The sequence below is a fragment of the Podarcis melisellensis genome, assembly GCF_964234715.1.
Source record: "Podarcis melisellensis genome assembly, chromosome: 4".
Taxonomy (NCBI): Eukaryota; Metazoa; Chordata; class Lepidosauria; order Squamata; family Lacertidae; genus Podarcis; species Podarcis melisellensis.
In genome coordinates this window covers 96,549,433-96,576,174 of record NC_138531.1, presented here as the reverse complement: position 1 = coordinate 96,576,174, position 26,742 = coordinate 96,549,433, and the positions used below count along the sequence as shown (strand labels likewise).

The 26,742-nt window shown below is 47.1% G+C and overlaps 1 protein-coding gene across 1 annotated transcript in view; it reads left to right on the top strand.

Moving 5' to 3' along the window:
- The first annotated feature begins 441 nt into the window (after positions 1-441).
- The window catches only part of MOGAT2 (monoacylglycerol O-acyltransferase 2), a 35,793-nt gene continuing 9,492 nt past the window's right edge, over positions 442-26,742 (top strand). The window contains exons 1-3 of the mRNA XM_081910036.1: positions 442-584; positions 8,860-9,038; positions 24,579-24,783. Coding sequence (XP_081766162.1) covers positions 491-584; positions 8,860-9,038; positions 24,579-24,783 — 478 coding nt within the window. The 5' untranslated portion in view covers positions 442-490. The remainder of the gene's footprint in view (positions 585-8,859; positions 9,039-24,578; positions 24,784-26,742) is intronic.

Here is a 26,742-nt window from a genome sequence, read left to right as displayed (position 1 = left end):
TATGGGACTCTCAAGAGTCTCCTCCAGCACCATAATTCAAAAGCATCAATTTTTCAGCGATCAGCCTTCTTTATGGTCCAGCTCTCACTTCCATACATCACTACTGGGAAAAGGAATTTGTTCATTTCCCCACCCAAAAAATGTAATCTGGTCCACCACAAGCTCTGAGGGACAGTAGAGCGGCCCCCTGCTGAAAAAGTCTGCCCAAGAGGCTCAGTGGTTTAGACCACATGCTGGACTAGAGAGGCCTCTACAGGACTCTCTCTGGTCATTGGCTCGATGGCTTGACTACCTTTCTTAAATCAAAGTTTCCTAATGCCCACAGGAACACTTGATCCGTTCCATGGGATAGGCCTAATCCACTCCCACGTTAATTGCCCCCTGCAAACCACTCCTTTAATTCTGCATCAGCAGAGACTTTGCTCTTTCCCATTTCCTTCCCTCGTCCGTGGAGAGTCCTTTGCCATCCAGTTTGAAGCCACGCGCCGCAATGAAGGTCGAATTTGCTCCCCGCTCCATCCCTTTCGAAAGGAGGCTCCAGACGGCTTCCGTTCTCCAGTGGGTCTTCAGTTTCCTGGGTCTAGGTAAAAGAAAACTAAATATTTGATTCAAGCAGGTAGCTGTGTTGGTCTGCTGTAGTCGAAATAAATTAAAACAATTCTTTAAGAAGATAGTTTAAAAGACTCTTCTTAAAAACTCCTTTAAAAGAACCAAGTCTTCAAAAAAGTTATATGATCTAAGAAAGTCTTTAAAAGAAGACTTTCCAAAATAATTTAAAAATTATAATGTAGCACCTTAGAGACCAACTGAGTAGTTTTATGTATAAGCAGTGGCGTAGCGTGGGGGTGCAGGGGGGGCAAGCCGCACCGGGCACAACATCTGGGGGTTAGAGGGTGCAAATCCACGGGTTAGGGGGTGCTAATTACTTGCCTTGCCCCGGGTGCTGACAACCCAGGCTACGCCACTGTGTATAAGCTTTCGTGTGCATGCACACTTTTTAGACACTTATCTGAGGTATTTGAAGAAGTGTGCAAGCACAAGAAAGCTTATACCAAGAACAAACTTAGTTGGTCTCTAAGGTGCTACTGGACAATTTTTTAATTTATGTAGATAACACAGACAGTCTTTACTTGGACTTTGTTATTCTAACCCACATGCAACTGTACTCATTCTACTTCATAGTTTTGTTTCTCATGAGATACCCTCATCTGAAGGTATCTGCATGTACATGAAAGCTTATACCTAAAACTCCTGTACTCAGTTGGTGCTACATTATACCGTATTTTTTGCCCTATAGGGCGCACCTGCCCATAGGGTGCACCTAGTTTTTTTGGGGGGAATTAAAGGGGGAAAAAATTATTCCCACCCCAGCCCCCAGAATAGGCTGCCGCCCCCAAGCCTTCCAAGCCCAGCGGGAACTCCCACCGGCTCCCAAAGTTTGCGGACATCTGCCTGAAGCCTGGGGTGCGCTCCACTGCACTCCACTGCGCTCCCCGGGTTTCGGGATGCAGGCTGCTGTCCGAAAGCCTTGGGAGCCTGGCAGGAACTCAAGCGGGCTCCCAAGGCTTGCGGATAGCTTCCTGAAGCCTGGAGAGCAAGAGGGATCGGTGCACACCCACCCCTCTCGCTCTCCAGGCTTCAGCGAAAGCCTGCATTCGCCCCATAGGACGCACACAGATTTCCCCTTCATTTTTGGAGAGGGAAAAGTGCGTCCTATAGGGCGAAAAATACGGTAATTTTTAAATTCTTTTGGAAAGTCTTCTTTTAAAGACTTTCTTAGATCATATAACTTTTTGGAAGACTTGATTCTTTTAAGGGAGCTCTTAGGTTTTTAACTATCTTCTTAAAGAATTGTTTGGATTTACTTTGAATACTAAATATTTCTGAGGCACTGCCGGCTCAGTCCTAACCACATCTACTCAGAAGTCAGTCCTACTTGAATTCAGTGGGTTTTGCCTAGGGAAGCCCTTTTGCTTGACTAGATCACAACAGCAGGTGGGAACAGGACAGTGATCTTGCTGGAAAGAGTCTCATGAACTTCTCTAAATGAACTTCCTTTCACCCCTAGGAGATGGAGAGGTTCGTATTCCTGACTCGGCAGCAATGGTTTGCCTGGCAGCCTTTCTGTGCCGCCGTACGCAAACAGCTAGATCTGTAGGTTTCTTACTGGTCTGACTCCTTGAGAAATCCCCCAACGCAAAGAGAATTAGTAGGCAGGGCACATATTTGTATCGCATTTCTAGGTGCTAATCTGTATTTACAGATGCCTCAGGAAGATCAGAGTGGTGCGTGTCTGGGGTAGCACTCTTATTAATATATATTTGTTTACACCCTGGCGGGATTAGCACCGGGCTTTGCAGTGCACTAAGACACCCTAAGCAAAGGTGGTTTTCTTCTCTAACTAGGGCAGATTTCCAAACTTCTCATGTCAGTGACACACTTTTTAAGACATGTATCATTTTGCGACACAGTACAGTGGTACCTCAGGTTAAGTACTTAATTCGTTCCGGAGGTCCGTTCTTAACCTGAAACTGTTCTTAACCTGAAGCACCACTTTAGCTAATGGGGCCTCCCACTGCCACTGTTTAGTCGTTTAGTCGTGTCCGACTTTTCGTGACCCCCTGGACCAGAGCACGCCAGGCACTCCTGTCTTCCACTGCCTCCCGCAGTTTGGTCAAACTCATGCTGGTAGCTTCAAGAACACCGTCCCACCATCTCGTCCTCTGCCGTCCCCTTCTCCTTGTGCCCTCCACCTTTCCCAACATCAGGGTCTTTTCCAGGGAGTCTTCTCTTCTCATGAGGTGGCCAAAGTATTGGAGCCTCAGCTTCAGGATCTGTCCTTCCACTGAGCACTCCGGGCTGATTTCCTTCAGAATGGATCAGTTTGATCTTCTTGCAGTCCATGAGTCTCTCAAGAGTCTCCTCCAGCCTCATAATTCAAAAGCATCCATTCTTCGGCGATCAGCCTTCTTTATGGTCCAGCTCTCACTTCCATACATCACTGCCAAAGAATGCTCCAACTACCGCACAATTGCACTCATCTCACACGCTAGCAAGGTTATGCTTAAAATTCTACAAGGCAGGCTCAAGCAGTATGTGGACCGAGAACTCCCAGAAGTGCAAGCTGGATTTCGAAGGGGCAGAGGAACCAGAGACCAAATTGCAAACATGCGCTGGATTATGGAGATCCAAGCTACGACTGTAATAATAAAATTACATTTGAGTCTCCGCCCTCCAATGGCATATGGCTCTTGGGATGTAGTTCAGAAGGGAATGCGGACCTCCAAAAATGTTCCCCAGCCCTGTGTTAAATGGAAGTGAGTGCAGTGTGTGTGTGTGTCTGAATGTGGCCTCGTTCCCTTGGGACATCCTCTTTGTCCGCCTGCTTTGGGAAAATCGATCTGTTTGTCTGGATGCTTCAGCCTCTCTCTTTCTCTCTCTCTCCACGGCACGGCTGATGCCAGCCGTTTTGCCTGTTAGCAGATGGGCTCGGTGGCAGCCGCTCAGCTCTGCCACTCTTGGCCGTTGCTGTGGTTACACGAGGGAAGTGCAGGAGGCCTCGCTGCGTGAGGCAAGCACGGGGTCCCCTCGCTGGCACGAAAAACAGCGGCCGCTACCCTCAACCTCTCCTGTGTGGTCCTTTTCGAAGGAGGACAGCGATTCCAAAACAGCATGTTCTCGAAAGGGACCGGCATTGGTGCAAAATGAAATGAAATGGAAAAAGGATGATGCGTGTCCCTTTTGTTGGAAGGACAAAGGAAGCATTTTGTTTTTATTTATTCAGTTTCATCCAGGGAGCACTGGGTGGCTTACAACACAAAAACACCAAAATACACACCATAATTGCAAACAAAAACAATATCTCCCGTGGTTTAGAAAGGCCACGGATTAATTTTTGTCGCCTTTGCACCCTGTTTTCCGTAACATTGACGTTTCTGCCCTTCTCCTGCACCCTGTTTTCTATCCAATCATAACCGCAATATTATAATCTGATTGCTTCTGTTGCTCAGAAGCTCAAATCCTGCTTGCGAGGTCATTGCAGTATAGCCAGCTTCCTCAAACTCGGCCCTCCAGATGTTTTCGGCCTACAACTCCCATGATCCCTAGCTAGCAAGCCCAGTAGTCAGGGATGATGGGAATTGTGGTCTCAAAACACCTGGAGGGCTGAGTTTGAGGAAGCCTGCACTAGAGTATTTCTTTAAGTATACCTGAAGAAGCGTTATACCTGAAGGAGCGTCTCCACCCCCATCATTCTGCCCAGACGCTGAGGTCCAGCGCTGAGGGCCTTCTGGCGGTTCCCTCATTGCAAGAAGCAAAGCTACAGGGAACCAGGCAGAGGGCCTTCTTGGTAGTGGCACCCACCCTGTGGAATGCCCTCCCATCAGATGTCAGAGAGATAAACAACTACCTGACATTCAGAAGACATCTTAAAGCAGCCCTGTTCAGGGAAGTTTTTAATGTGTGACATTTTAGTGTATTTTTGATATTTGTGGAAGCCGCCCAGAGTGGCTGGGGAAATCCAGCCAGATGGGTGGGGGTATAAATAATACATTATTTATTATTATTATTATTATTATTATTATTATTATTATTATTAAAGTAGTCTGAAAAAGCCCTGCAGATGTTTTGGGCCAAAGTTCCCATCAGCCCCAGCCAGGGAGCTGTAGTACAAAACATCTGTTGGGTGCCAGCTCAAGGAATCTGGAGGAGACCAAAGGTCTGAGGAGCGGAGAACAAGAACGGGAGAGTGGTTTCACTCATGTCTCTTCACTTGATGATCTGACCCAGCGGAGAGCTCTCCTCACGTACACTTCCCTCAAGACATCTGGGAAACAGCGGGTCAAGTTAGGGCCGAGTTTTGCAAGCTGGAAGGCACGGCTGCTTCTTGCCCCACGGAGGAAATCTGACTCCCAGTCTTGCCAAACAATTATTGCAAGCATCAGAAGGGCTGGCAAGAATCAATGGATCCCGATTAATCATCAGTCAGCCGGGCTGAGGGCAAGGACATGGTATCTCTTCCCGACTTGTACTTTGGGCTCCGAACAGTCATAAAACGAGGCAGCTTACAGAAGGCGGCATTTTGCAACAGACTAATCTTTAAAAAAATAAAAATTGCCCTGCAGCTGGTCAGCTCCTGTGTCATGAACACAACAGGCAGCAAATTCATAGAATCAAAAATTGTAGAGTTGGAAGGGATCCGAGGTTCATCTAGTCCAGCCACGTGCAATGCAGGAATCTCAACTAAAATTCAAAAGGTTATGCTCACCCCAACGTTAAGTAGGGATGGCTGAGCCTTGTCAACGTCAGTCACCCATTTCTCCTGTCTTAAATTGAGTTTTCCACATTTATGCAGCAGTTTGTGATTTCATTCTCTAAAGAAAAAACTCCATGAAAATGTGCCGGCGTTTCGGTGCATGTCTTTTGCGTGCAGTTTTTTCTAATGTACACACTTTTGCAGGGGTTTACCCTCATATATTGCAGGATCTGGGAGAGAGTAGACAGGAGGACCCCTAGTTGTATATCGTGATTTTTACATAGCTGTCAACTTACAGATTTGAAAATAAGGGACCAGCAGCCTTGAAAATAACGAACCAGCAGCCAAAATAAGGGACCTGCAGCCTCACCTGTTCCAGGCACTCCAGTCTTCCTGTCCTCCTGCAGTCTGGTCAAACTCATGCTGGTAGCTTCAAGAACAGTGTCCAACCAACTTTGTAACCAGAGGTTCAACTGAAGAGAATCTGAATCACATGCACCCCAAGGCCTATGCAGCCTCAACTTAAGATGGCTCCCCGGCCTGGCTTTGCACTGCAAAGTTTGCAGCAGCACGTGGAACAAAATGGCGTTCAGCATTCAAAAAACCCCTCAGCTTGCATTAACTAGCCACACACAAGGCATGCAAGCTCCAACCCCAGTCGTTCTTAGACTTCTTATTGGGTGAGCAACGCAGCCAAGCAACACAGTTGGAGCCTCCCTCCTCCCTGGCCGGCAGGGAGGCAGGGAGGGAGAGGAGCTGCTTCCTTTGAAATTTAAGGGACATCATTTAAGGGACATCCATCAATAAGGGACAGCAGTGGGACATGGCGCTGGAATAAGGGACTGTCCCTTCAAATAAGGGACACTTGACAGCTATGAATTTTTATGTTACGAGCCAACCAGACATCTAGGGCTGTAGGGTAGTGTACAAATTTAACAAATCATCAGAACCAACATAATCTCCAACAGCAGAATCAGGAGATTTGAAAGGATGCACACAGGTTTTGCAAGGTGATGAAGCTCCTTCCCCCAGGATGTTGCAGATTGTTTGCAGGAGCTCAGACAACTTTATTTCTTTCCTCCTCCTCCTCCTCCTCCTCCTCCTCCTCCTCCTCCTCCTCCTCCTCCTTCTTCTTCTTCTTCTTCTTCTTCTTCTTTTTTGGTGGTTCAGGTATCATATATTTTAACTGTTGTTCCAGTACAATTAAGTTCTCAGAACAAATTCATGCAACAGCATAGGTTTTCATGTTTCCTTTTCACAGATTAGCAATCTTATCTTATCACAGTTGGATAGTTCTACTTTTGTTGTTGTTGTTTAGTCGTTTAGTCGTGTCCGACGCCTTGTGACCCCATGGACAGAGCATGCCAGGCACTCCTGTCTTCCACTGCCTCCCACAGTTTGGTCAAACTCATGCTGGTTGCTTCGAGAACACTGTCCCACCATCTCGTCCTCTGTCGTCCCCTTTGCCTTGTGCCCTCCATCTTTCCCAACATCAGGGTCTTTTACAGGGAGTCTTCTCTTCTCATGAGGTGGCCAAAGTCTTGGAGCCTCAGCTTCAGGATCTGTCCTTCCAGTGAGCACTCAGGGCTGATTTCCTTCAGAATGGATTGGTTTGATCTTCTTGCAGTCCATGGGACTCTCAAGAGTCTCCTCCAGCACCATGATTCAAAAGCATCTATTCTTCGGCGATCAGCCTTCTTCATGGTCCAGCTCTCACTTCCATACATCACTACTCGGAAAACCAGAGCTTTAACTATACGGACCTTTGTCGGCAAGGTGATGTCTCTGCTTTTTATGTTCTACTTACCTTCATACAAATTCAAACAGATTTGCTTTGGAGGCTGCAATGCAGGAAATATTAGAGTATAACAAGAATTTACTTCCAAGCCATAGAACAAATCTGCAACAAGCATTGCACCTTGCAAGTTATCAGTTACAACCAAAACAGCTACAACAACAACATCAAGCCAATACGCTTGTTGAAAAGTTCAGAAATATGCCATTAATTTTTCCCCAACCACCTGGGGCAGCTAGGTTCCAGGACTATACTATACCTGTTCAAAAATCAGGATGGGAAACAAACCAGTTACCACAAAAAGATGACTTTATTTCTTGGCCAATGACCATCTGCATTTGCCAACTGGGAAGCAGAACCAAACCTCCCTGTTCAAAGCTAGTTCCTTTGCTTGCAAGGAGTTTCCAACTTTGACTCCCCATGTTTTTGGTGTTGGTGCTGACCTTTAAAGCCATAAACTGCCTTGGTCCAGTATACCTGAAGGAGTGTCTCCACCCCCATTGTTCAGCCCGGACACTGAGGTCCAGCTCTGAGGGCCTCCTGGCGGTTCCCTCAGTGCAAGAAGCAAAGCTGCAGGGAACCAGGCAGAGGGCCTTCTCGGTGGTGGCTCCCGCCCTGTGGAACGCCCTCCCATCAGATGTCAAGGAAATAAGCAACTACAGTGGTACCTCAGGTTACATACGCTTCAGGTTACATACACTTCAGGTTACAGACTCCGCTAACCCAGAAATAGTGCTTCAGGTTACGAACTTTGCTTCAGGGTAAGAACAGAAATCGTGCTCTGACGGCGCAGTGGCAGCAGGAGGCCCCATTACCTAAAGTGGTGCTTCAGGTTAAGAACAGTTTCAGGTTAAGTACGGACCTCCGGAACGAATTAAGTACTTAACCTGAGATACCACTGTATCTAACTTATAGAAGACATCTGAAGGCAACCCTGTTTAGGGAAGTTTTTAATGTTTGATGTTTGATTGTGTTTGTAATATTGTTGGGAGCCACCCAGAGTGGCTGGGGAAACCCAGCCAGATGGGCGGGGTATAAATAAATTATTATTATTATTATTATTATTATTATTATTATTATTATTATTACAGTGGTGCCTCGCAAGACGAAATTAATTCGTTCTGCAAGTTTTTTCTTCTTGCGAGTTTTTCGTCTTGCGAAGCACGGTTTCCTATAGGAATGCATTAAAAATCAATTAATGCGTTCCTATGGAGACCGCTTGCCAGGCTGGCAGTGCAGAGAAGGGCTTCTCACCCCACCGCAAGCCTTCAGGACAGGTACGGGAACAGAGGGGAAGGCGCACAGCGCTTCTCCTCTGTTCCCGGGGCTTGCGGCGGGAGGAGGGTTTTTCCTCCCCACGCCAACATTCAGAACAGCATTCTGAAAGTTGGCGGTGGGAAGGAAAACCCTCCTCCCACCGCAAGTCTTCAGGACAGCCTTCCGAAGGCTGGCGGCGGGAGGAGGTCTCTCTGCCCCACCGCCAGCCTTCGGAGGAGGTCCGAGGGCAGTGGGGAAGACGCGCTGCGCTTCCCCGCTGTCCCGGAGATTTCCCTATGGGCTTTCGTCTTGCGAAGGAAGCCCATAGGGAAATTCGTTTTGCGAAGCGCCTCCAAAACGGAAAACCCTTTCGTCTAGCGGGTTTTCCGTCTTGCGAGGCGTTCGTCTTGCGGGGCACCACTGTATTGGGATGTATGGAAAATCCCTGCTGAATATAACTACCTTCATCTTCCTGGGGTAAATGCCCTCCTGCCTGGGCCCCGTTCTGAGCACACCCTTTCCTCCTCCTGACCAACGTGCTTTACTTTCGTAGCGCAATGCTGCATCGCGATCTTCATCGGCCTCTTCTTCACCCGCTTCTGGCTGATCAGCGCTCTGTACGCGGCCTGGTGGACCTACGATTGGGACACGCCAACCAAAGGCGGGAGGAGAATCCACTTTTTGCGGAACTGGGCAGCCTGGAGATACATGAAGGAGTATTTCCCTGCCACGGTAAGTGTGGAAGATTTTGTGGAGGGTGTTTAAAATAACCTTTGTAAAGAAACCAGAAGCTTTGCTTTGGGGAATTACAACCATACCTCGGGTTACAGACGCTTCAGGTTGCATTTTTCAGGTTACGAGGAGGGGGAGATCTCTTTGCCCCTCCTCCCTTCCAACAGCCCTGTCCTTAGAAAAATTGCAGAGGGTGAAATGGTTCAATCTCTCTCCATTGTTGTTGTTGTTTAGTCATTTAGTCGTGTCTGACTCTTCGTGACCCCGTGGATCAGAGCACGCCAGGCACTCTTGTCTTTCAAATGAAGTGGCGTAGCGTGGGTTGTCAGCACCCGGGGCAAGGCAAGTAATTTGCGCCCCCTAACCCGTGGATTTGCGCCCCCTAACCTGTGGATTTGTGCCCCCAACCCGTGGATTTGCGCCCCCTAACCCTAACCCCCAGATGTTGCGCCCGGTGCGGCCGGCCCCCCCTGCACCCCCCACACTACGCCACTGTTCAAATGTTAACGGAAAAATCTGAGGGCTCCCTTGGACAAAAACAAAGACACCAACCAGGATAACTTGGAGCAAAACAGCAGCCTGTAGGCTTGGCCTTTATTGAACTGTTGCAACAGGGTGCTCCCCTCACTTGCAGGACAGAGGAGGGATCCAGAAAAATGGTGTGCAAGGCCTTATAAAGACTTTTGAAATTGCCGTCCTGTAGATCAAGACCACCCCCAGAAACATCATACATACATCCCAGAAGGGAGGGATTGAGGGAGGAGTTGTGGTGGTAACCTGAGTGTCCTGTCACCTGGCTGGTTCCCCCTTTCCCCCTCCCCATGAGTACTTTCCAGGTGACAGAGGGGAGTTTGCAGTTTCCTGCCCCCAGAGGGAAGAGCTGATCATTGTCCTTTGTTCCAGTCTGTGCTGAATCCACTCCCATATGCAAGTTCTTTGTGATCTTGATGGTCTTCTGTCTAGGACCATCAGGGTTGGCATAGCAACTGGGCAGGGCTCCTGTGGATGTGCTGGTATGCTCAAGGGATTATGGCTGCCCTGTATCAAACCTTCCCCATTTTGTAGTCCTTCCTTCATGGAGTAAAATAAAAGTGGAACAGTGCAAATCCGATGTACGGAGTGAGCTATTGCAACTGGTCTGGCCCTCCGTGATTGTTGGAGAGGCTGTTATCCCCTAGTTGATGTTGGACTGCAACTCTCACCATCCCTGACCATTGGGCATGCTGGCTGGGGGCGGGGCTGGAATCCAACATCTGGAAAAGTGACAGCTCCCCCCATTTCCCCCCCCCCCAAATATTAAGCCTGCATGAAACCTGCCATGTGACACTTGTCCAGCAGGTGGCGCCGCACAACCAGTCTTGGCTCCAAGGAACTTCCATGTCAGTCTGAAACGCCAAAGACATTTCCCCTGTAAAATGCCGTAAAAGGATGGAGAGCTGTTAATAAGGGAGCTTTGAGAAGGATCACAGCAGCAGGGAAGGAGGAAAAGCGCTCTAGAGATTACTATTAAACTGCACAATATTTGCGGGAGCCAGCAACCCGTGGGGGATCTTCTGGGTTTCTGGGGGTTTTCCTGTTGTTATTCAGTCTCTCACAGCTACAACAAACCTACCATTAAAATTATGGACTGGACATTTCTTCATCAGAGTGCAAACGGGCAAATTTAGCAGGGGATCAAATACTTTCCCCCCTCACTGTGTAGTAGATTGGGAGATATCGGAGGCGCAGTTAGAGTGGAATTGAGGCGGGAGTCAGCTGACCAGCTCAGCTGATAAGAGCATGAGAATAATAATAATAATATTAATAATAATAATAATAATAATAATAATAATAATAATAATAATAATAATTTTTATTTATACCCCGCCCTTCCCGGCCAGAGCCAGGTTCAGGGAGGCGAACACCCAATAAAATCACAGTAAAAGCATAATGGGGGCGGGAAACCAATTTAAAATACAGGTTAAAATGCAATTTAAAATGCAACCTCATTTTAAAGTAGCCAATAAATCAAGACCAAAGGGGAGGGAAACATAAGGGTCAGACTGAGTCCAAACCAAAGGGCAGGCGGAACAGCTCTGACTTGCAGGCCCTGCAGTAAGATGTCAAGTCCTGCAGGGCCCTGGTCTCTTGTGACAGAGCGTTCCACCAAGTCGGGGCCAGTGCTGAAAAGGCCCTGGCTCTAGTTGAGACCAATCTAACCACCTTGCGACCTGGGACCAGACCCGTGGCCCATCTAGGCCAGCATCTTGTTCTCACAGTGGCTCAAACAGTTGCCTTTGAGAAACCAGCAAGAAGGATTCGAACCCAAGAGCCCTCTCCCCTGCTGCGGTTCCCAGCACCTGATATTCAGTTGACTCCAGCTGTGGAGGGAGAGCAGAGCCATTGTGGCTGGGAGCCATCGATAGCTCTCTCCTTTGTCAATGTATGCAATTCTCTTTTAAAGCCATCTAAGCCGGTTCCTGTTGTCTTTGTCCATGGAGTTTTCTTGGAAAACTCCATCTTAAAAAGCAGAGACATCACCTTGCCAACACAGGTCCGTCTAGTTAAAGCTCTGGTTTTCCCAGTAGTGATGTATGGAAGTGAGAGCTGGACCATAAAGAAGGCTCATCACCAAAGAATTGATGCTTTTGAATTATGGTGCTGGAGGAGACTCTTGAGAGTCCCATGGACTGCAAGAAGATCAAACCTCTCCATTCTGAAGGAAGCCAGCGCAGAGTGCTCACTGGAAGGACAGATCCTGAAGCTGAGGCTCCAATACTTTGGCCACCTCAAGAGAAGAGAAGACTCCCTGGAAAAGACCCTGATGCTGGGAAAGATGGAGGCCACAAGGAGAAGGGGACGACAGAGGATGAGACGGTGGGACAGTGTTCTCGAAGCTACCAGCGCGAGTTTGGCCAAACTGCGGGAGGCAGTGGAAGACAGGAGTGCCTGGTGTGCTCTGGTCCAGGGGGTCACCAAGAGTTGGACACGACTAAACAACAAAAGCCGGTACCAATTGCTGCCTCCTGAGGCAGGAAGTTCCACAGTTTAACTCTGTGCTGCGTGAAGAAGGACTTTTTTCATCTGCGCTGAATCTTCCAACATTCAGCTTCGACGAGCTTGATTGTGGCTCTCAGGGCTATTATCTTTTCCATTCATTTTTACTTCTCTGGAAGGTGTTGATATCAAGCAAATCTTGTGTGGTTTCACATGAATCTCTATAGCACATTCAAGCTGATCACAAACTCTTCTTGGTGAGGATGCTGAGGCCTAGAGTGACCTTCATGGGTGAATTTGGGTCCAAATCCATGTGAAGGGCTAACCATATGGGGGGTGAAGTTGGGAGATCAAACACAAAGCCTTGAGGGACTTACCAAATCTTTTGAGGTGCCTGTAATAAATGTAAATTTATTTCCCTTATGGGGGACACAAGAGCCCTTATAGAGTCCTTTGTAGGTTCTCCATCAGTCGAAGAAAATAACAGAGGCCAACCAGAGAATATTGAGAAGCAAAGCAGCTAGTAAGCCTGATCTTTATTGAACTGTTGCAACAGGGTGCTCCCCTCACATGCAGGAAAGGAGGAGGACCCCGAACAAAGGTGTGCCTGCCCTTATATAGACATTTTAAATTTCCCGCGTTGGACCACCTCCAGATACATCATACCTACATCACAAAAGAGGTGGTCTACAACAGAAATCTGAGTGCGTTGTTTTTACCCTGTCTGCCAGGTTACCTGTTAACGGTCACTTGACTGGATTACCTGGGGAGCCTGGCCAGTCTTTTGTAATGAGAAATACTTAGTTCCTGAGCTGGGGGCAAAGCAACTGCTTATATACACTCCCGAAAGCCCGGGCCGCTCCCACTCCCAACGTGATTGGCTGCCTAAACTTCCAAGCTGCGAATCGCGACTCAGAGTTCAAGGGCCAATGGCAGAGGCCTGAATCCTGAAATGTTCTGTGATTGGAGATTGTGTATTGAATCAGAACATGGGAGCTCAGCGCCCTTAGTCCAGACTCCAGCTCAGGCAAACACAGACCGCTGAATACATCACACCAGTGGGACTTCGCTTCCTGAAGAAATACCTGTGTTATCTACTGAGTTGAATAGGATCCAAAATGCAGCAGTCTGATTGGACCTATAACAATAGGATTCAAAATACAGCAGTCTGATTGGTCCTAGAATAGGATCCATTACGCAGCAGTCAGATTGGTCCACAGGAGCCACCCAATACAGCTCCAGGTGGAAGTGAATCCGCAACCTGATTGGCCTACAGGTGAATCCCGGAATTAGCCAATCACGTGGGGCCCATTGTGTAAATAATGTATATAAAGCAGACATTCTGGGGGAACTTCCATTCCTCACTGCTATGAGCTGAATAAAGAGCATGAAATCCACTCTCGACTCCAAGTATTTTTCAACCCGGAGCTGTCATTTTCCCAGACCGGTCTTTCGGACGTGTGGTTCTTCCATCGGCTCCCAACACGCCAATCAGGTGCCTGCCAATTCCAGAGGCGAGAGCTGGATTTCCTTGGCAGTGTGGAGCTGTGTGTTGAAGGTTTCTTACCTGAGGCTTAGTCACTCCTGAGAGATTAACCAGAGCCCTCTAATCTTCCCATAATATCTCTGTGGCACAAACGAGGGAGTGTGTCGGGGGATAAAGAGGTGAAGTGATGATGGGACCTGGGCACTCTGCCCACCTGCCCTTTGCCAGCGTTAATCCAGGAAGTGGCGCTCCAAGACCCAGGGGCAGAGAGAAAGAAACACGGGCATGTTTAGCCTACAGAAGAAGAGACACACAAAGGAGATGGGATATCTGGAGGACTGTCACACAGAAGATGGAACCAGCCGGTTTTCTGCAGCTCTGGAAGGAAGCACCGATGGATTGAGATACGACGTCTATTTATAGCCAGAGAAAACAATAAAATATTCCTTTATGCTACAGGGGCTGCGAGAACACTAATTGCCCAAAATCCGGGGGGGGGGGGTGTGTGAAAAATACTGTCAAAAAGAGAGTGGCGAGATATTTTACTACAGTGGTACCTCGGGTTAAGTACTTAATTCGTTCCCGAGGTCCGTTCTTAACCTGAAACTGTTCTTAACCTGAAGCACCACTTTAGCTAATGGGGCCTCCTGCTGCTGCCGCGCCACCAGAGCACAATTTTTGTTCTCATCCTGAAGCAAAGTTCTTAGCCCGAGGTACTATTTCTGGGTTACCGGAGTCTGTAACCTGAAGCGTATGTAACCTGAAGCGTATGTAACCCGAGGTACCACTGTATATTGAATTTCCTAGATTGACAGAAGCCATTAGGGGCCAGCCCGAGCAAAAACTTTAAAAAAATATGTGGAAAATATAGAGAATACCTTAAAAAGCAGTGCCCACAAATTAATACTTGGACTTGTTTTGATTAATTTCTGCAAAATAAATTATGGTCCAAAAACTAAAAACAGAAAGCAAATGGGGTGATAATGAACTAAGAAGGAGATAGTTTACCAAAGATGAAGAGAACCGTGTTGAGGATGAAGGAAGTCAATTGGAAGAAAAGAAGAATTGATATATAAAGATCTATATACAGTGGTACCTCAGGTTAAGTACTTAATTCGTTCCGGAGGTCCGTTCTTAACCTGAAACTGTTCTTAACCTGAAGCACCACTTTAGCTAATGGGACCTCCTGCTGCCGCCGCGCCGCCGGAGCATGATTTCTGTTCTCATCCTGAAGCAAAGTTCTTAACCCGAAGCCCTATTTCTGGGTTAGCGGAGTCTGTAACCTGAAGCGTCTGTAACCCGAGGTACCATTGTATATATAGGCTAAGCAGATGTTGCTTCTTTGAGGAATGGAGTCAAAGAGAGAGATGGTTGCTTCCTCAGTGCTATTTTGTTACCTGCACAGGTAAGACCACGCCCACCTCTGGTCACATGCAGAGGAAGTCTGTCCCAGCCCAGGAGGAAACAGGAAGTTCCGACTGGCTGGTCCAGACACCCCCTGTGTTGTATTTGACTGCTCTATGTTTCACATTCCACATTTTCCTCTACAGCCAGGTCTTTGGCCTTTAACTATCTCCGTGTGGGTTGCCCCAGCCACTCTAGGTGGCTTCCAGAATACAGTGGTACCTCTGATTACATACTTAATTCGCTCTGGAGGTCCGTTCTTAACCTGAAACTGTTCTTAACCTGAAGCACCATTTTAGCTAATGGGGCCTCCTGCTGCCGCCGCAGCATTCTGTTCTCATCCTGAAGCAAAGTTCTTAACCCAAGGTAATGTTTCTGGGTTAGTGGAGTCTGTAACCGGAAGCGTCTGTAACCACTGTATACAGAAACATAATAAAACATAATAAAAAAAAATCTTCCCTATACTGGACTGCCTTCAGATGCCTTCTAAAGGTCCTTGACTTAAGGGTTGCATAACTCCATACCCTCCAACATTTATCTGATGAAAATAGGGACTTCCTAAGTCAGGGGTTTTCAACCATTTTGGGTCCACGACTCCCTTGACCAACTATGTTCTTTCTGCGGCACCCCTGTGGGGCTCAGGAACCCAGCTATGTCCCCCCTTGCCTGCAGAGACAGCATCCCCTCACCCCTTTTCAACCCCACCTCATCTGCCCCAAAGAGGTGCCTCTTCACGCCGCCCCTCACGTGATTTGGGCATTAGGACAGTTTATAATTTGAGCAAGCAAGGAATAGTGTTAAGGAGATCTGTGCAGAAGCACCTGAATGACTCCTAATAGCTGCATAATAGTTGCGACTGTTGGCTGCCCTGGGCTCTGGATGGATCCATTTAATTTTTGAAGAGAATTTATGCAAAGAGTGCTGTTATGTACTGAGTTGAATAGGATCCAAAAGGCAGCAGCCTGACTGGTCCTAGAACAATAGGGTCCAGAATGCAGCAGTCTGATTGGTCCTAGAACAATAGGATCCAGAATGCAGCAGTCTGATTGGTCCTAGAACAATAGGATCCAGAATGCAGCAGTCTGATTGGTCCTAGAACAATGGGGTCCAGAATGCAGCAGTCTGATTGGTTCACAGGAGCCACCCAATCCAGCTCCAGGTGGAAGTGAATCCGCAACCTGATTGGCCTACAGGAGAATCCTGGAATTAGCCAATCACATGGGGCCCATTGTGTAAATAATGTATATAAAGCAGACATTCTGGGGGGAACTTCCATTCCTCCTCACCACTATGAGCTGAATGAAGAGCATGAAATCCACTCTCGACTCCGAGTATATTTCAAGTGGGATGGGGAAAAGCAAAATTGAGAAGGGAACCATACAAGCAGGACGTGTTCATCAGGTTAAGGACTTGCACCCTGGGATTAAGTTGGATTAAGGAAATGCACTAACAAAGGCAGGGCTCTGGTATCGTGTACTCAGAGATTTTCAACCTTCTTGAGTCCAAGGCTCCCTTGACCAACTATATTCTTTCTGTGGAGAAATGCCCTCCGAGCCTCAAAAACCCAGCTATGTCACACCTTGCCTGCAGAGCCGGCAGCCCCTCACCCCTCTTCAAGCAACCTCCCCTGTGGAGTGTTCCCTCAGCCTCTCCTCTCCCCTTTCCTTGGGAGTCCTCTGGGCAGCTGCCGCCCCTGGTCTCTGAACCCCGCCCCCATGCCCCAAAGAGGTGCCTCCTCACGCCACCCCACAGGGGCCTGAGAAGATGCCCCCAGCCTCAGTGACCCGACAGAGACTGGCCAAAGGTGAATATGAAGCTAGCACCTTACTCACCTTGGGAGGCAGCAGTGGGGGCCTTGCATGGTGGAAGGGCTCCCCTTTGGTGCCTGACACTCAGCCCCCAGGCAGGCATTGCACACAGCAAGCACAAGAAAGCCCAGTGTGACACCTGCCTGCCTGGCGTCCCCCTTGCCCATCCATTCCCAACAGCAAGAGCTGGGCTCCTTCACCCACTTGCTTGCTTACCCTGAAGCCGCTTCAGCTCCTGGCAACCAGCATCCCCTGGCCAGCTTCTGCAAGAAACAACTGCACAAGGCTTTGGGAGGCAGAGAGGCGAGAGGGCATCAGAGGAGGGAGGGAAGGAAAGAGGGATGGAGGCCAGACCATAGCTGTCAACTGTCCCTTATTTGGTGGGAAACTCCCTTATCTCAGCGCCGTGTCCCGCTGCTGTCCCTTATTGATGATGTCCCTTAAATTTGCCGGGTTTCAAAGGAAGCAGCTCCTCTCCCTCCCTCCCTGCCGGCCAGGGAGGAGGGAGGCTCCAACTGTGTTGCTTGGCTGCGTTGCTCACCCAATAAGGAGTCTGAGAACGACTGGGGGGTGGAGCTTGCATGCCTTGTGCTGATCAAATTGGCCGCGTTGCCTGGGGACTCGCCTTTGCTCAGCGCTTCCCAGTGGAGAGGTGACGGTGGTTTCCCTTGCTGCATCCCCTTTGCCAGGTTGCTGCGCTGTGGGAACCACCGCTTGAGGCTTCGTTTGGCTGCTGGCTGGGCTTTCTGCCTTTGGCTCGGAGGGGCTCAGAAGTTGAACATACCTGTGCCCAGAAAATCCCTTATTTTGGCTGCTGATCCCTTGTTTTTGAGGCTGCTGGTCCCTTATTTCCAAATCTGTAAGTTGACAGCTATGGGCCAGACTTGCCCACGGCACTCCTGACCATCCTTCAAGACTCCTCAGGGTCCCATGGCACACTGGTTCAAAACACTGTCCTCAGGAAAAGCGGGACATTTGGGAATCAAATCAGAAACCGGGAAGGCTTTTGTAATCCAGGGCTGTCCCTGGAAAAAAGAGACACTTGGATGGACCTCAGGTGTCGGTGTACTTTCCCAATTTCAGTGACTCAAGAGTAATCTCTGTCTGGCAGCGGAGGGGGGCGGCATACAAACAAACTTGCTGTCCAATGATCAGTATCCTGCTGCCTTCTCACCTCCCCTGCCCTGTTGCCTTAGTCAAACAACACACTCCGAAGAGCCATTAACCAAGATTACCTTGTATAACAACCTGGAGAGCGTTATGTAAGGCCTCCAGCCTCTTCTTAGGATGCGAGAGCCGATACCATGGCAACCAGGAGTTGGGCGAGGGATGGGAGACCTCCTCTCTGGCAAAGGAGGGTAAACAGGGCAGGCTAATCATTAAAGAGAAACGTCCACTGTTTAATAGATGTGCTCCAGTGATGATGCTTACTCCACAGTTGTTGTTTGTGCTGGGAAGGCCTACTCCCAAGTAGAACATGAAGATCCCTGTTGGATCAGGTTAATGACCAGATGCCTTTGGGAAGACCCCAAGCAGGATTCGAACACAAGAGCACCCTCCCCTCCTGTGGTTTCCAACAACTGACGCTCTTTTTTAAAGAAACCGTTTTTATTTGATTTTACAAATATCAATTTATAACAATCCAAATTCAGATTTCTCTGAATCTCAAGACTTCACACCATCCGCTCCGTGGGTCCTATGGTCAACATTTACAACTATGTATTATTCCATATATTCTGTACTCATCTATATCATCCATGTTATTTGTTACAAGTGTGATTAAAATCCTGCTACTGTTTTTATCTGCTTGCAGTGGTCTCCTAAATAAATTATAATTTTCCTCCCATTCTTTTAAAACGTTTTTGTCCTCTCGGTTCCTGAGCTTTCCAGTCAGCTTTGCCATTTCGGCCTAGTCCACCAGCTTGCCATTCCTCTTTCTTCTTTCCATCTCTGGGCTAGTAGCATCCGTGTGGCTGTTGTTACATACATAACAAGTCTCCTCTGTTCCATTGGAATGTCATTACCTATAATTCCTAATAGAAAAGCTTCTGGTTTTTTAACATCTCCCCCCCATTTCATTAAAACAAACGTGCTCTTTCTTTCTTGGGTTTCAAATAACTGAATTACCGTATTTTTCGCTCTATAAGACGCACTTTTCCCCTCCTAAAAAGTAAGGGGAAATGTGTGTGCGTCTTATGGAGCGAATGCAGGCGGGAGGCTCTGCTCAGCGCTCCCTTTAAAGAGCCGTGTGGAGCGTGTGTGCGGCTCTTCGGGGCTGCCCTTCTCCCTCCTCGGGGAAAAGCCCCCAAGAGCCCCACACACGCTCTGTGCGCTCTTTAAAGGGAGCGCGGCTCTTGGGGGAGCCTTCCTCCAGCTGCCCAGGAGAGGCTTCGTGCGGCTATCCCATATGCCAGGACAGCAAGAGGCTATCCCAGAGGCCAGATCCCTCTTGCTGTTCTGGCTTCTGGGATTCAGAATATTTTTTTCCTTGTTTTCTTCCTCCACAAACTAGGTGCGTCTTACGGTCTGGTGCATCTTATAGAGCGAAAAATACGGTATGCTGCATAGTTCAATAATATATTTTATCTATCTTGTTTACTTCTTTGGTGGAGGCTTCTTTCTTCTATAAGGGGTGTAATAATGCTTGTTTTTGCTCAGTGGCACATGTGGTCCATGGTAAATCTGGAAATGGAATTTTTTGGTGATGCCCGCCTTCCCTTGATGCCCTAAGCACGTGCTTATTTTGCTGAATGGTTAATGGTTATCCCAGCCCTAGCTCCACACAATATAGGAACCAGGCCTTTAGTGCGGTGGCTGTTAGAATTCCTGCTCCGTGATTGCAGTCATGGGATTGTTGTCTATCACATGACAGTGTATCTTTTGACTCCACAGAGTGGGAGGTACCGGAGACAGGATGTTTCTGTTACTGTGTTTCGTGAAGTGGGACTATTGTCATTTGTTCTTTTTCTCTTTGCTGTCTGATGCTAGAGAGAGAGGGAGCCATGTTGCAGTGCTCTGTGTGTGTTTATATGTAAATAAAGTAGATTAGCCAAAATGCTGAGTTGCTGGGGTTCTGTTACGCAAGCTGCGCAGACTCTTCGGATCCCAAAGTGTGGCGGTGTTGGTGGGCATCAGTCGCTGTGATGTTCGGGCAGAAGAAAGCTTTTGAAGCTCCCAAACGATCAACCAGGAGGGAGGGAACATGCCAGTCGAGCATGTGTCTCTGCCAGGGTCCTACTCAAGTGTAGGCTGAGCTCCTGACAGTGGTGTCTACCCTTTGGAACTCCCCTCCCCATGAATATTAGGCAGATGCCGTCTGTGTTGTCTTTTCGGTGCCTGATGAAAGCCTTCCTCTTCCAACCGGTCTCTTAAGTAGAGCTCGTTCCCCATCCACCTCTGTACTGGGAGTGTTCTTTTCAGGTGATTTAGTTGTTGATTTTTCCAGCCCTTTAGCCTAAGTGATGGGTTCTCCTCATAGCTGTCAACTTACAGATTTGAAAATAAGGGATCAGCAGCCAAAATAAGGGATTTTCTGGGCACAGGTGTGTTCAACTTCTGAGCCCCTCTGAGCCAAAGGCAGGAAGCCCAGCCAGCAGCCAAATGAAGCTTCAGGCGGTGGTTCCCACAGCGCAGCAACCCAGCCAGAGGGGATGCAGCAAGGGAAACTACCGTCACCTCTCCGCTGGGAAGCGCTGAGCAAAGGCGAGTCCCCAGGCAACGCGGCCGATTTGATTGGCACAAGGCATGCAAGCTCCACCCCCCAGTCGTTCTTAGACTCCTTATTGGGTGAGCAACGCAGCCAAGCAACACAGTTGGAGCCTCCCTCCTCCCTGGCCTGGGAGGGAGAGGAGCTGCTTCCTTTGAAACCCGGCAAATTTAAGGGACATCATCAATAAGGGACAGCAGCGGGACACGGTGCTGGGATAAGGGACTTTCCTGCCAAATAAGGGACGGTTGACAGCTATGCTTCTCCTTCCTTGCAGCTTTCTGAACAGAGGTTAGATGCTCAGGGGATTCCTTAGCTGGGTCTCCTGCAGTGTGTGTGGGGTTGGGCTGGATGACGCTTGGGGTTCCCATCCAACTCAACAATTATACAATTCAGTTGGTGGAGGGAAGGCTGAGTCCCATTTGCCCCACTGGACCAGACTCCACTGGAGATATTGGTGGACAGGAAGGGAATCCAAGCCGTGAAACCATATGTTCCAGGCTGGGGACATTGCAAAACCAGAGAAAATCCCCTCCTCATCTTGCTCTCACTGAAATGACTCTGTAAGGAAAAGCAAACAGCCGTGGTGATGGCCTAGGCACGAAGGCTCACAGCCTGGGCTCTGTAAAAGTCTCATTGATCTGTAAAAGTCTCATTAATCAGGAAGATGGGCAAGGGAAGCCAGTCATCAGCCACTGAGATCTGAGAGCGCCTGATGTTGTTGCGGATAAATGAGCTCCAGGCAGAGGGAGATTCTTAGAAATGAGACAAGGGGAGGCTGTTAGGTTATCTAACTCAGCCACCCTCCCCGCTAGCTTGTTCCAAGAAATCAGTGCCCTAAAAGGAAATGTCTTAATGGGAAATAAAGGACAGTCTCTCCATCTAACCCTGGATTTGGGCAAAATGTTGTCAGGACACGATGACATTTATTGGTTTTAAAGTTCATTGATTCAACAACATTTATACCCTGCTCGGTTGTCATAAAACCCCGGAGAGGTTTTGGAAAGCAAAACTTGGGAATTGTCAATAAAACACAGTTGAAAATGTTACAATTGCAATAAACTAAAAACGAATTAGCGGCACCTGCAACTGCTACATGTCTGGGCAGGCTTGCTTAAACCAAAAGGTTTTTAGCTGGCAGCAGGAAGATTATACCTGCTTGATTTCAATAGGCAGGGAGTTCCAAAGTGAAGCAGCTGCAACTCTAAAAGATAGATTTCATACATCTGTGTGGCATCTGTCACAATGTCAGCTCTATAGATGGAGGAGGTAGAGCGAACATAGATGGGGAAATGCGATCCCTGAGCAGATCTTGGGGTGGTTTGCAGCAGATCAGCAAGATTCCGATCCTGCTCTGAAACCCTGGAGAGCCATTGCCAATAAGTCTTGACTGAGCCCCATAGATCCAATAGTTTGACTGGGTAAAATGCCGTCTCCTATTGCCACCCCAATCTCTGAGCAGTGCGAGATTTCTGGGGTTCCTGACGCTTGCCCAGGGTCCCTGTTTTACTTTCAGGAATGAGGCACAAGGGAGACTGCAGTATCTTTATGATAGAAGGTTTTTCATTTTTTACCAAGGTTATTTTTTTTCTTAAGTTTTTATTCATTTTCAACACCAATCTTCCAATTAATGACAAATCAAACCAGTCCAAATTACAATAATAACAATACCACCAATTATATATTCCAATTATAAAGATTTTTGGGAGGGACTTCCCATGTTCCAGATGTCTAGAGATGATCAACCTCATTCATGTCTCTGCATTTTTGGCTATTTTTCCAATTCAAAGCTAATATTATCCATCCTTATTTTCAGTCTGATCAGTCGTTGTTTCTCTGGCTCACATCTTCTGTAGCAAAGTTTTTATATTGTTAACACACAGAAGGCGTCCCGTGCCCCCATATTATTATCTGGCCGGTAGGTAGCCGTGTTGGTCTGACACATGCACACGAAAGCTTATACCAAGAACAAACTTAGTTGGTCTCTAAGGTGCTACGTGGACGCAGGTGGCGCTGTGGGCTTGCCGATCAGAAGGTTGGCGGTTCTAATCCCCGCGACGGGGTGAGCTCCCATTGCTCAGTCCCTACTCCTGCCAACCTAGCAATTCGAAAGCATGTCAAAATGCAAGTAGATAAATAGGTACCGCTCCGGTGGGAAGGTAAACAGTGTTTCCGTGCTCTGGTTCGCCAGAAGCGGCTTAGTCATACGGCCACTTGACTTGGAAGCTGTACACCGGCTCCCTCCGCCAGTAAAGCGAGATGAGCGCTGCAACCCCAGAGTTGGACACGACTGGACCTAATGGTCAGGGGTCCCTTTACCTTTAAGGTGCTACTGGACAATTTTCTATCTTTTTATGTATTCTATCCAATTATATTGGATAGAATTGGATATAATTCAGTCCTCTTACCTCTCCTTTGTTCGTCAAATTCTCATTAAAGGCACTGGGCTTCGTTCCAAAAATAGAGTTTATAAATGGCAAGTCAACAAGTTATCTCTGATGTCTACAAAGGTTATTTTAAGCATCCTTTTTCATTTCTGGCTCACCGTCTCAGGTAGCCAATGGTCCCCTTTCTCACCAGGAACAGGAAGTTTCCTTACAGCAAGCAGGCAGCTCAAACTCCCACACTATCTAAACACCAACCTTTTCTGCAATTAGAGCAAAGTGTGCTTCTGATTTTAATTCGGGGCGGAGAGGAGCTGTCCCCCTACGGCCAGAAAACAGGGAAACACCATTAAACAATCTCCGGGGTGAGCTCTCTGAATGGCGGTTGTGGCACAATGGGGCAGTGCATTGGCTATTAACCAGATGGTTGTGTGGGCATGCAACCAAGGAAACGGGGGCAATTGGCAGGCCCCCAGCTGGCTCCAGCCCACCGGCCGGTGTGCTGGGCGATCTCCAGTCCTTGGTGCAACATCTGCGACCCGAGCTTCAGAAGCTGGGGCACACTACTTAGCAGAGTAAATGCTACACAACAGAAGTAGCAGGAGAAGTTGTGTGAGCATATTTAAAAGGTAAAGGTAAAGGGACCCCTGACTATTAGGTCCAGTCATGGCCGGCTCTAGGGTTGTGACGCTCATTTCGCTTTACTCGCTGAGGGAGCCGGCGTACAGCTTCCGGGTCATGTGGCCAGCAGGACTAAGCCGCTTCTGGCGAACCAGAGCAGCACATGATGGGGAAAAAAGAAGAATGGCAACTTAAGCTGACGGAATATGTGCAGCTTGCAGATTTAACGAATAGAATAAGAACAAGAAGAATGTATGTTTAAAGAAGGCTGGGAAATGTTTACTGAATATATGGGTGAAAATTGTGTTCATTTAAAAATGCTAGTAGCATTAATATGAATTCAACAGTGTAAATAAGTTCTGATGGATGTAACAATGGAATACTGAATGGTTTAGTTCATGTAAAATATGCAGGGTTGTATGGCGTACAAAATGAACCATGGAAAGAGAAGAAGGGATGTCATTGATTTAAAGTTGTTTAAATGAATATTTTGAAATGTGGATTAGAACATATATATATACACATATATGTATGTATGTATGTATGTCTGGGACGCAGGTGGCGCTGTGGGTTAAAGCCTCAGCGCCTAGGACTTGCCGATCGAAAGGTCGGCGGTTCGAATCCCTGCGGCGGGGTGTGCTCCCGTCGTTCGGTCCCAGCGCCTGCCAACCTAGCAGTTCGAAAGCACCTCCGGGTGCAAGTAGATAAATAGGGACCGCTTACCAGCGGGAAGGTAAACGGCGTTTCCGTGTGCGGCTCTGGCTCGCCAGACCAGCGATGTCACGCTGGCCACGTGACCCGGAAGTGTCTCCGGGCAGCGCTGGCCCCTGGCCTCTTAAGTGAGATGGGCGCACAACCCCAGAGTCTGTCAAGACTGGCCCGTACGGGCAGGGGTACCTTTACCTTTATGTATGTATGTATGTATCTCTCACATGACACACCATAAAGAATCCTAGGAACTGCAGTTTGTTGCTGAGAATTATAGCTCTGTGTGAGGGAAACTGCAGTTCCCATGATGCGTTTGGGGAAGTAATGTGCTTTTACTGAGAAAAAAGAAAAAGAAAATACGGTAAATATTCTTGCTCCATTCTCTCATTCTCCCAGTTCAGAAGGTGAGTCCTGCAGGAGCCCTAAATGACTTTGGTCTTCTTACAGCTGGTGAAGACGGTGGAACTGGACCCCACCAAGAACTACATCTTCGGCTTCCATCCCCACGGAGTTCTGGTGGCTGGGGCCTTCCTCAATTTCTGCACGGAGGCAACTGGGTTTTCCAAGATCTTCCCAGGACTGACCCCTCATTTGATGATGCTGAACCTCTGGTTCAGATTCCCCTTTTTCCGCGACTATCTGATGAGTGGAGGTAAGAAGAGCTTTGGTGCACAGGGTGGCTGATACTGGCTGGTGCAAATAATAATAATAATAATAATAATAATAATAATAATAATAATAATAAGAGTCTGTGCTTTTGTAAGCTCCCTGTACCCAGTAAAACACAGATGCCTTTCAGATGTCATTGGTGTTTGTATGTGATGCCAATAAAAGGTTTGATAACAGCTGTCCATGGAGGCGCAGGTTAATTCTGTTTTTTTTAAAAAAAAATAATTAATGAAATTTCCAGATTTTTTCACTACAAATACAAAACAAAACAATACAATAAAAATAACACACAACAAACAATATAAAAAACACATATAAATTCAAACCTTATTTTCTTATACCTTACTTTCCCGACTTCCTCATACCTCCCCTTTCTGTATTCCAATTTCTAACTAATTTTCAACAAATCCTTCCCTTGTTTTTAACCTAATTTTAATCTTACTTATTTTCTTTAACTTATCCATTACCGCACATAACCACGTATATTCTAATCCATCATCATTCTAACGTTCATTAATTTGGCAATATTTCTTTAAATAGTCCTTAAATTTATTCCAATCTTCTTCCGCTGTTTCTCTTCCCTGGTTTCGGATTCTGCTCGTCATCTCTGCCAGACCCATGTAGTCTATCACCTTCATCTGCCATTCTTCCAAGGTGGGTAGATCTTGTGTCTTCCAATACTTTGCAATAAGAATTCTTGCCGCTGTTGTAGCATACATAAAAAATGTTCTATCCTTCTTTAGCACCCCTTGGCCGACGATACCCAAGAGAAAGGCCTCTGGTTTCTTCGGGAAGGTATATTTAAATACCTTTTTCAGTTCATTATAGATCATTTCCCAGAACGCCTTAATCTTTGGGCATGTCCACCAAAGGTGAAAAAAGGTACCTTCATTTTCCTTACATTTCCAACATTTATTATCGGGCAAGTGATAAATTTTTGCCAGCTTGACTGGGGTCATGTACCACCTGTAAATCATTTTCATAATATTTTAAGGCATTACATGCCGTAAATTTCATCCCGGTGGTCCACAACTTTTCCCAGTCAGCAAACATAATGTTATGACCAATATCCTGTGCCCACTTAATCATTACAGATTTAACCGTTTCATCTTGTGTATTCCATTTCAGCAGCAGATTATACATTTTTGACAGATTCTTAGTACTGGATTCTAACAATTCAGTCTCCAATTTTGATTTTTCCACCTGGAAGCCAATTTTCCTGTCCATCTTAAAAACTTCCATTATTTGATAATAGTGAAACCAATCTCTTACTTTCCCTTTTATTTTCTCAAAACTCTGCAATTTCCACTTGTCCCCTTCTTGTTCCAAAATTTCCCAGTATCGCGGCCAATTAGACTCCATATTAAGCTTTTTAACAGCCTTTGCCTCCATTGGTGACAACCACCTTGGAGTTTTACTTTCCAACAAATCTTTATATCTAATCCAGACATGATATAGTGCTTTCCTGACAATATGATTTTTAAAACCCTTATGAGCTTTAACCTTGTCATACCACAGATATGCATGCCACCCAAAAATATTGTTAAAACCTTCTAGGTCCAAAATGTCTGTGTTATCAAGAAGTAGCTAGTCTTTCAACCAGCAAAAAGCTGCTGATTCATAGTAAAGTCCGGCAGGGCAAATCCCCCCCTTTCCTTTGCATCAGTTAGTATCTTAAATTTTATTCTGGGCTTCTTGCCCTGCCAGACAAATTTAGAAATATATTTCTGCCACTTCTTGAAACAATCCATCTTGTCCACAATTTGCAATGTTTGAAACAAAAACAACATTCTAGGCAATACATTCATCTTTATAACCGCAATTCTACCCAACAAGGAAAGCTTCAAATTTGACCAGATTTCTAAATCTTTTTTCACTTCTGTCCACGATTTCTCATAATTGTCTTTAAATAAGTTCACATTTTTAGCTGTCATATTTATCC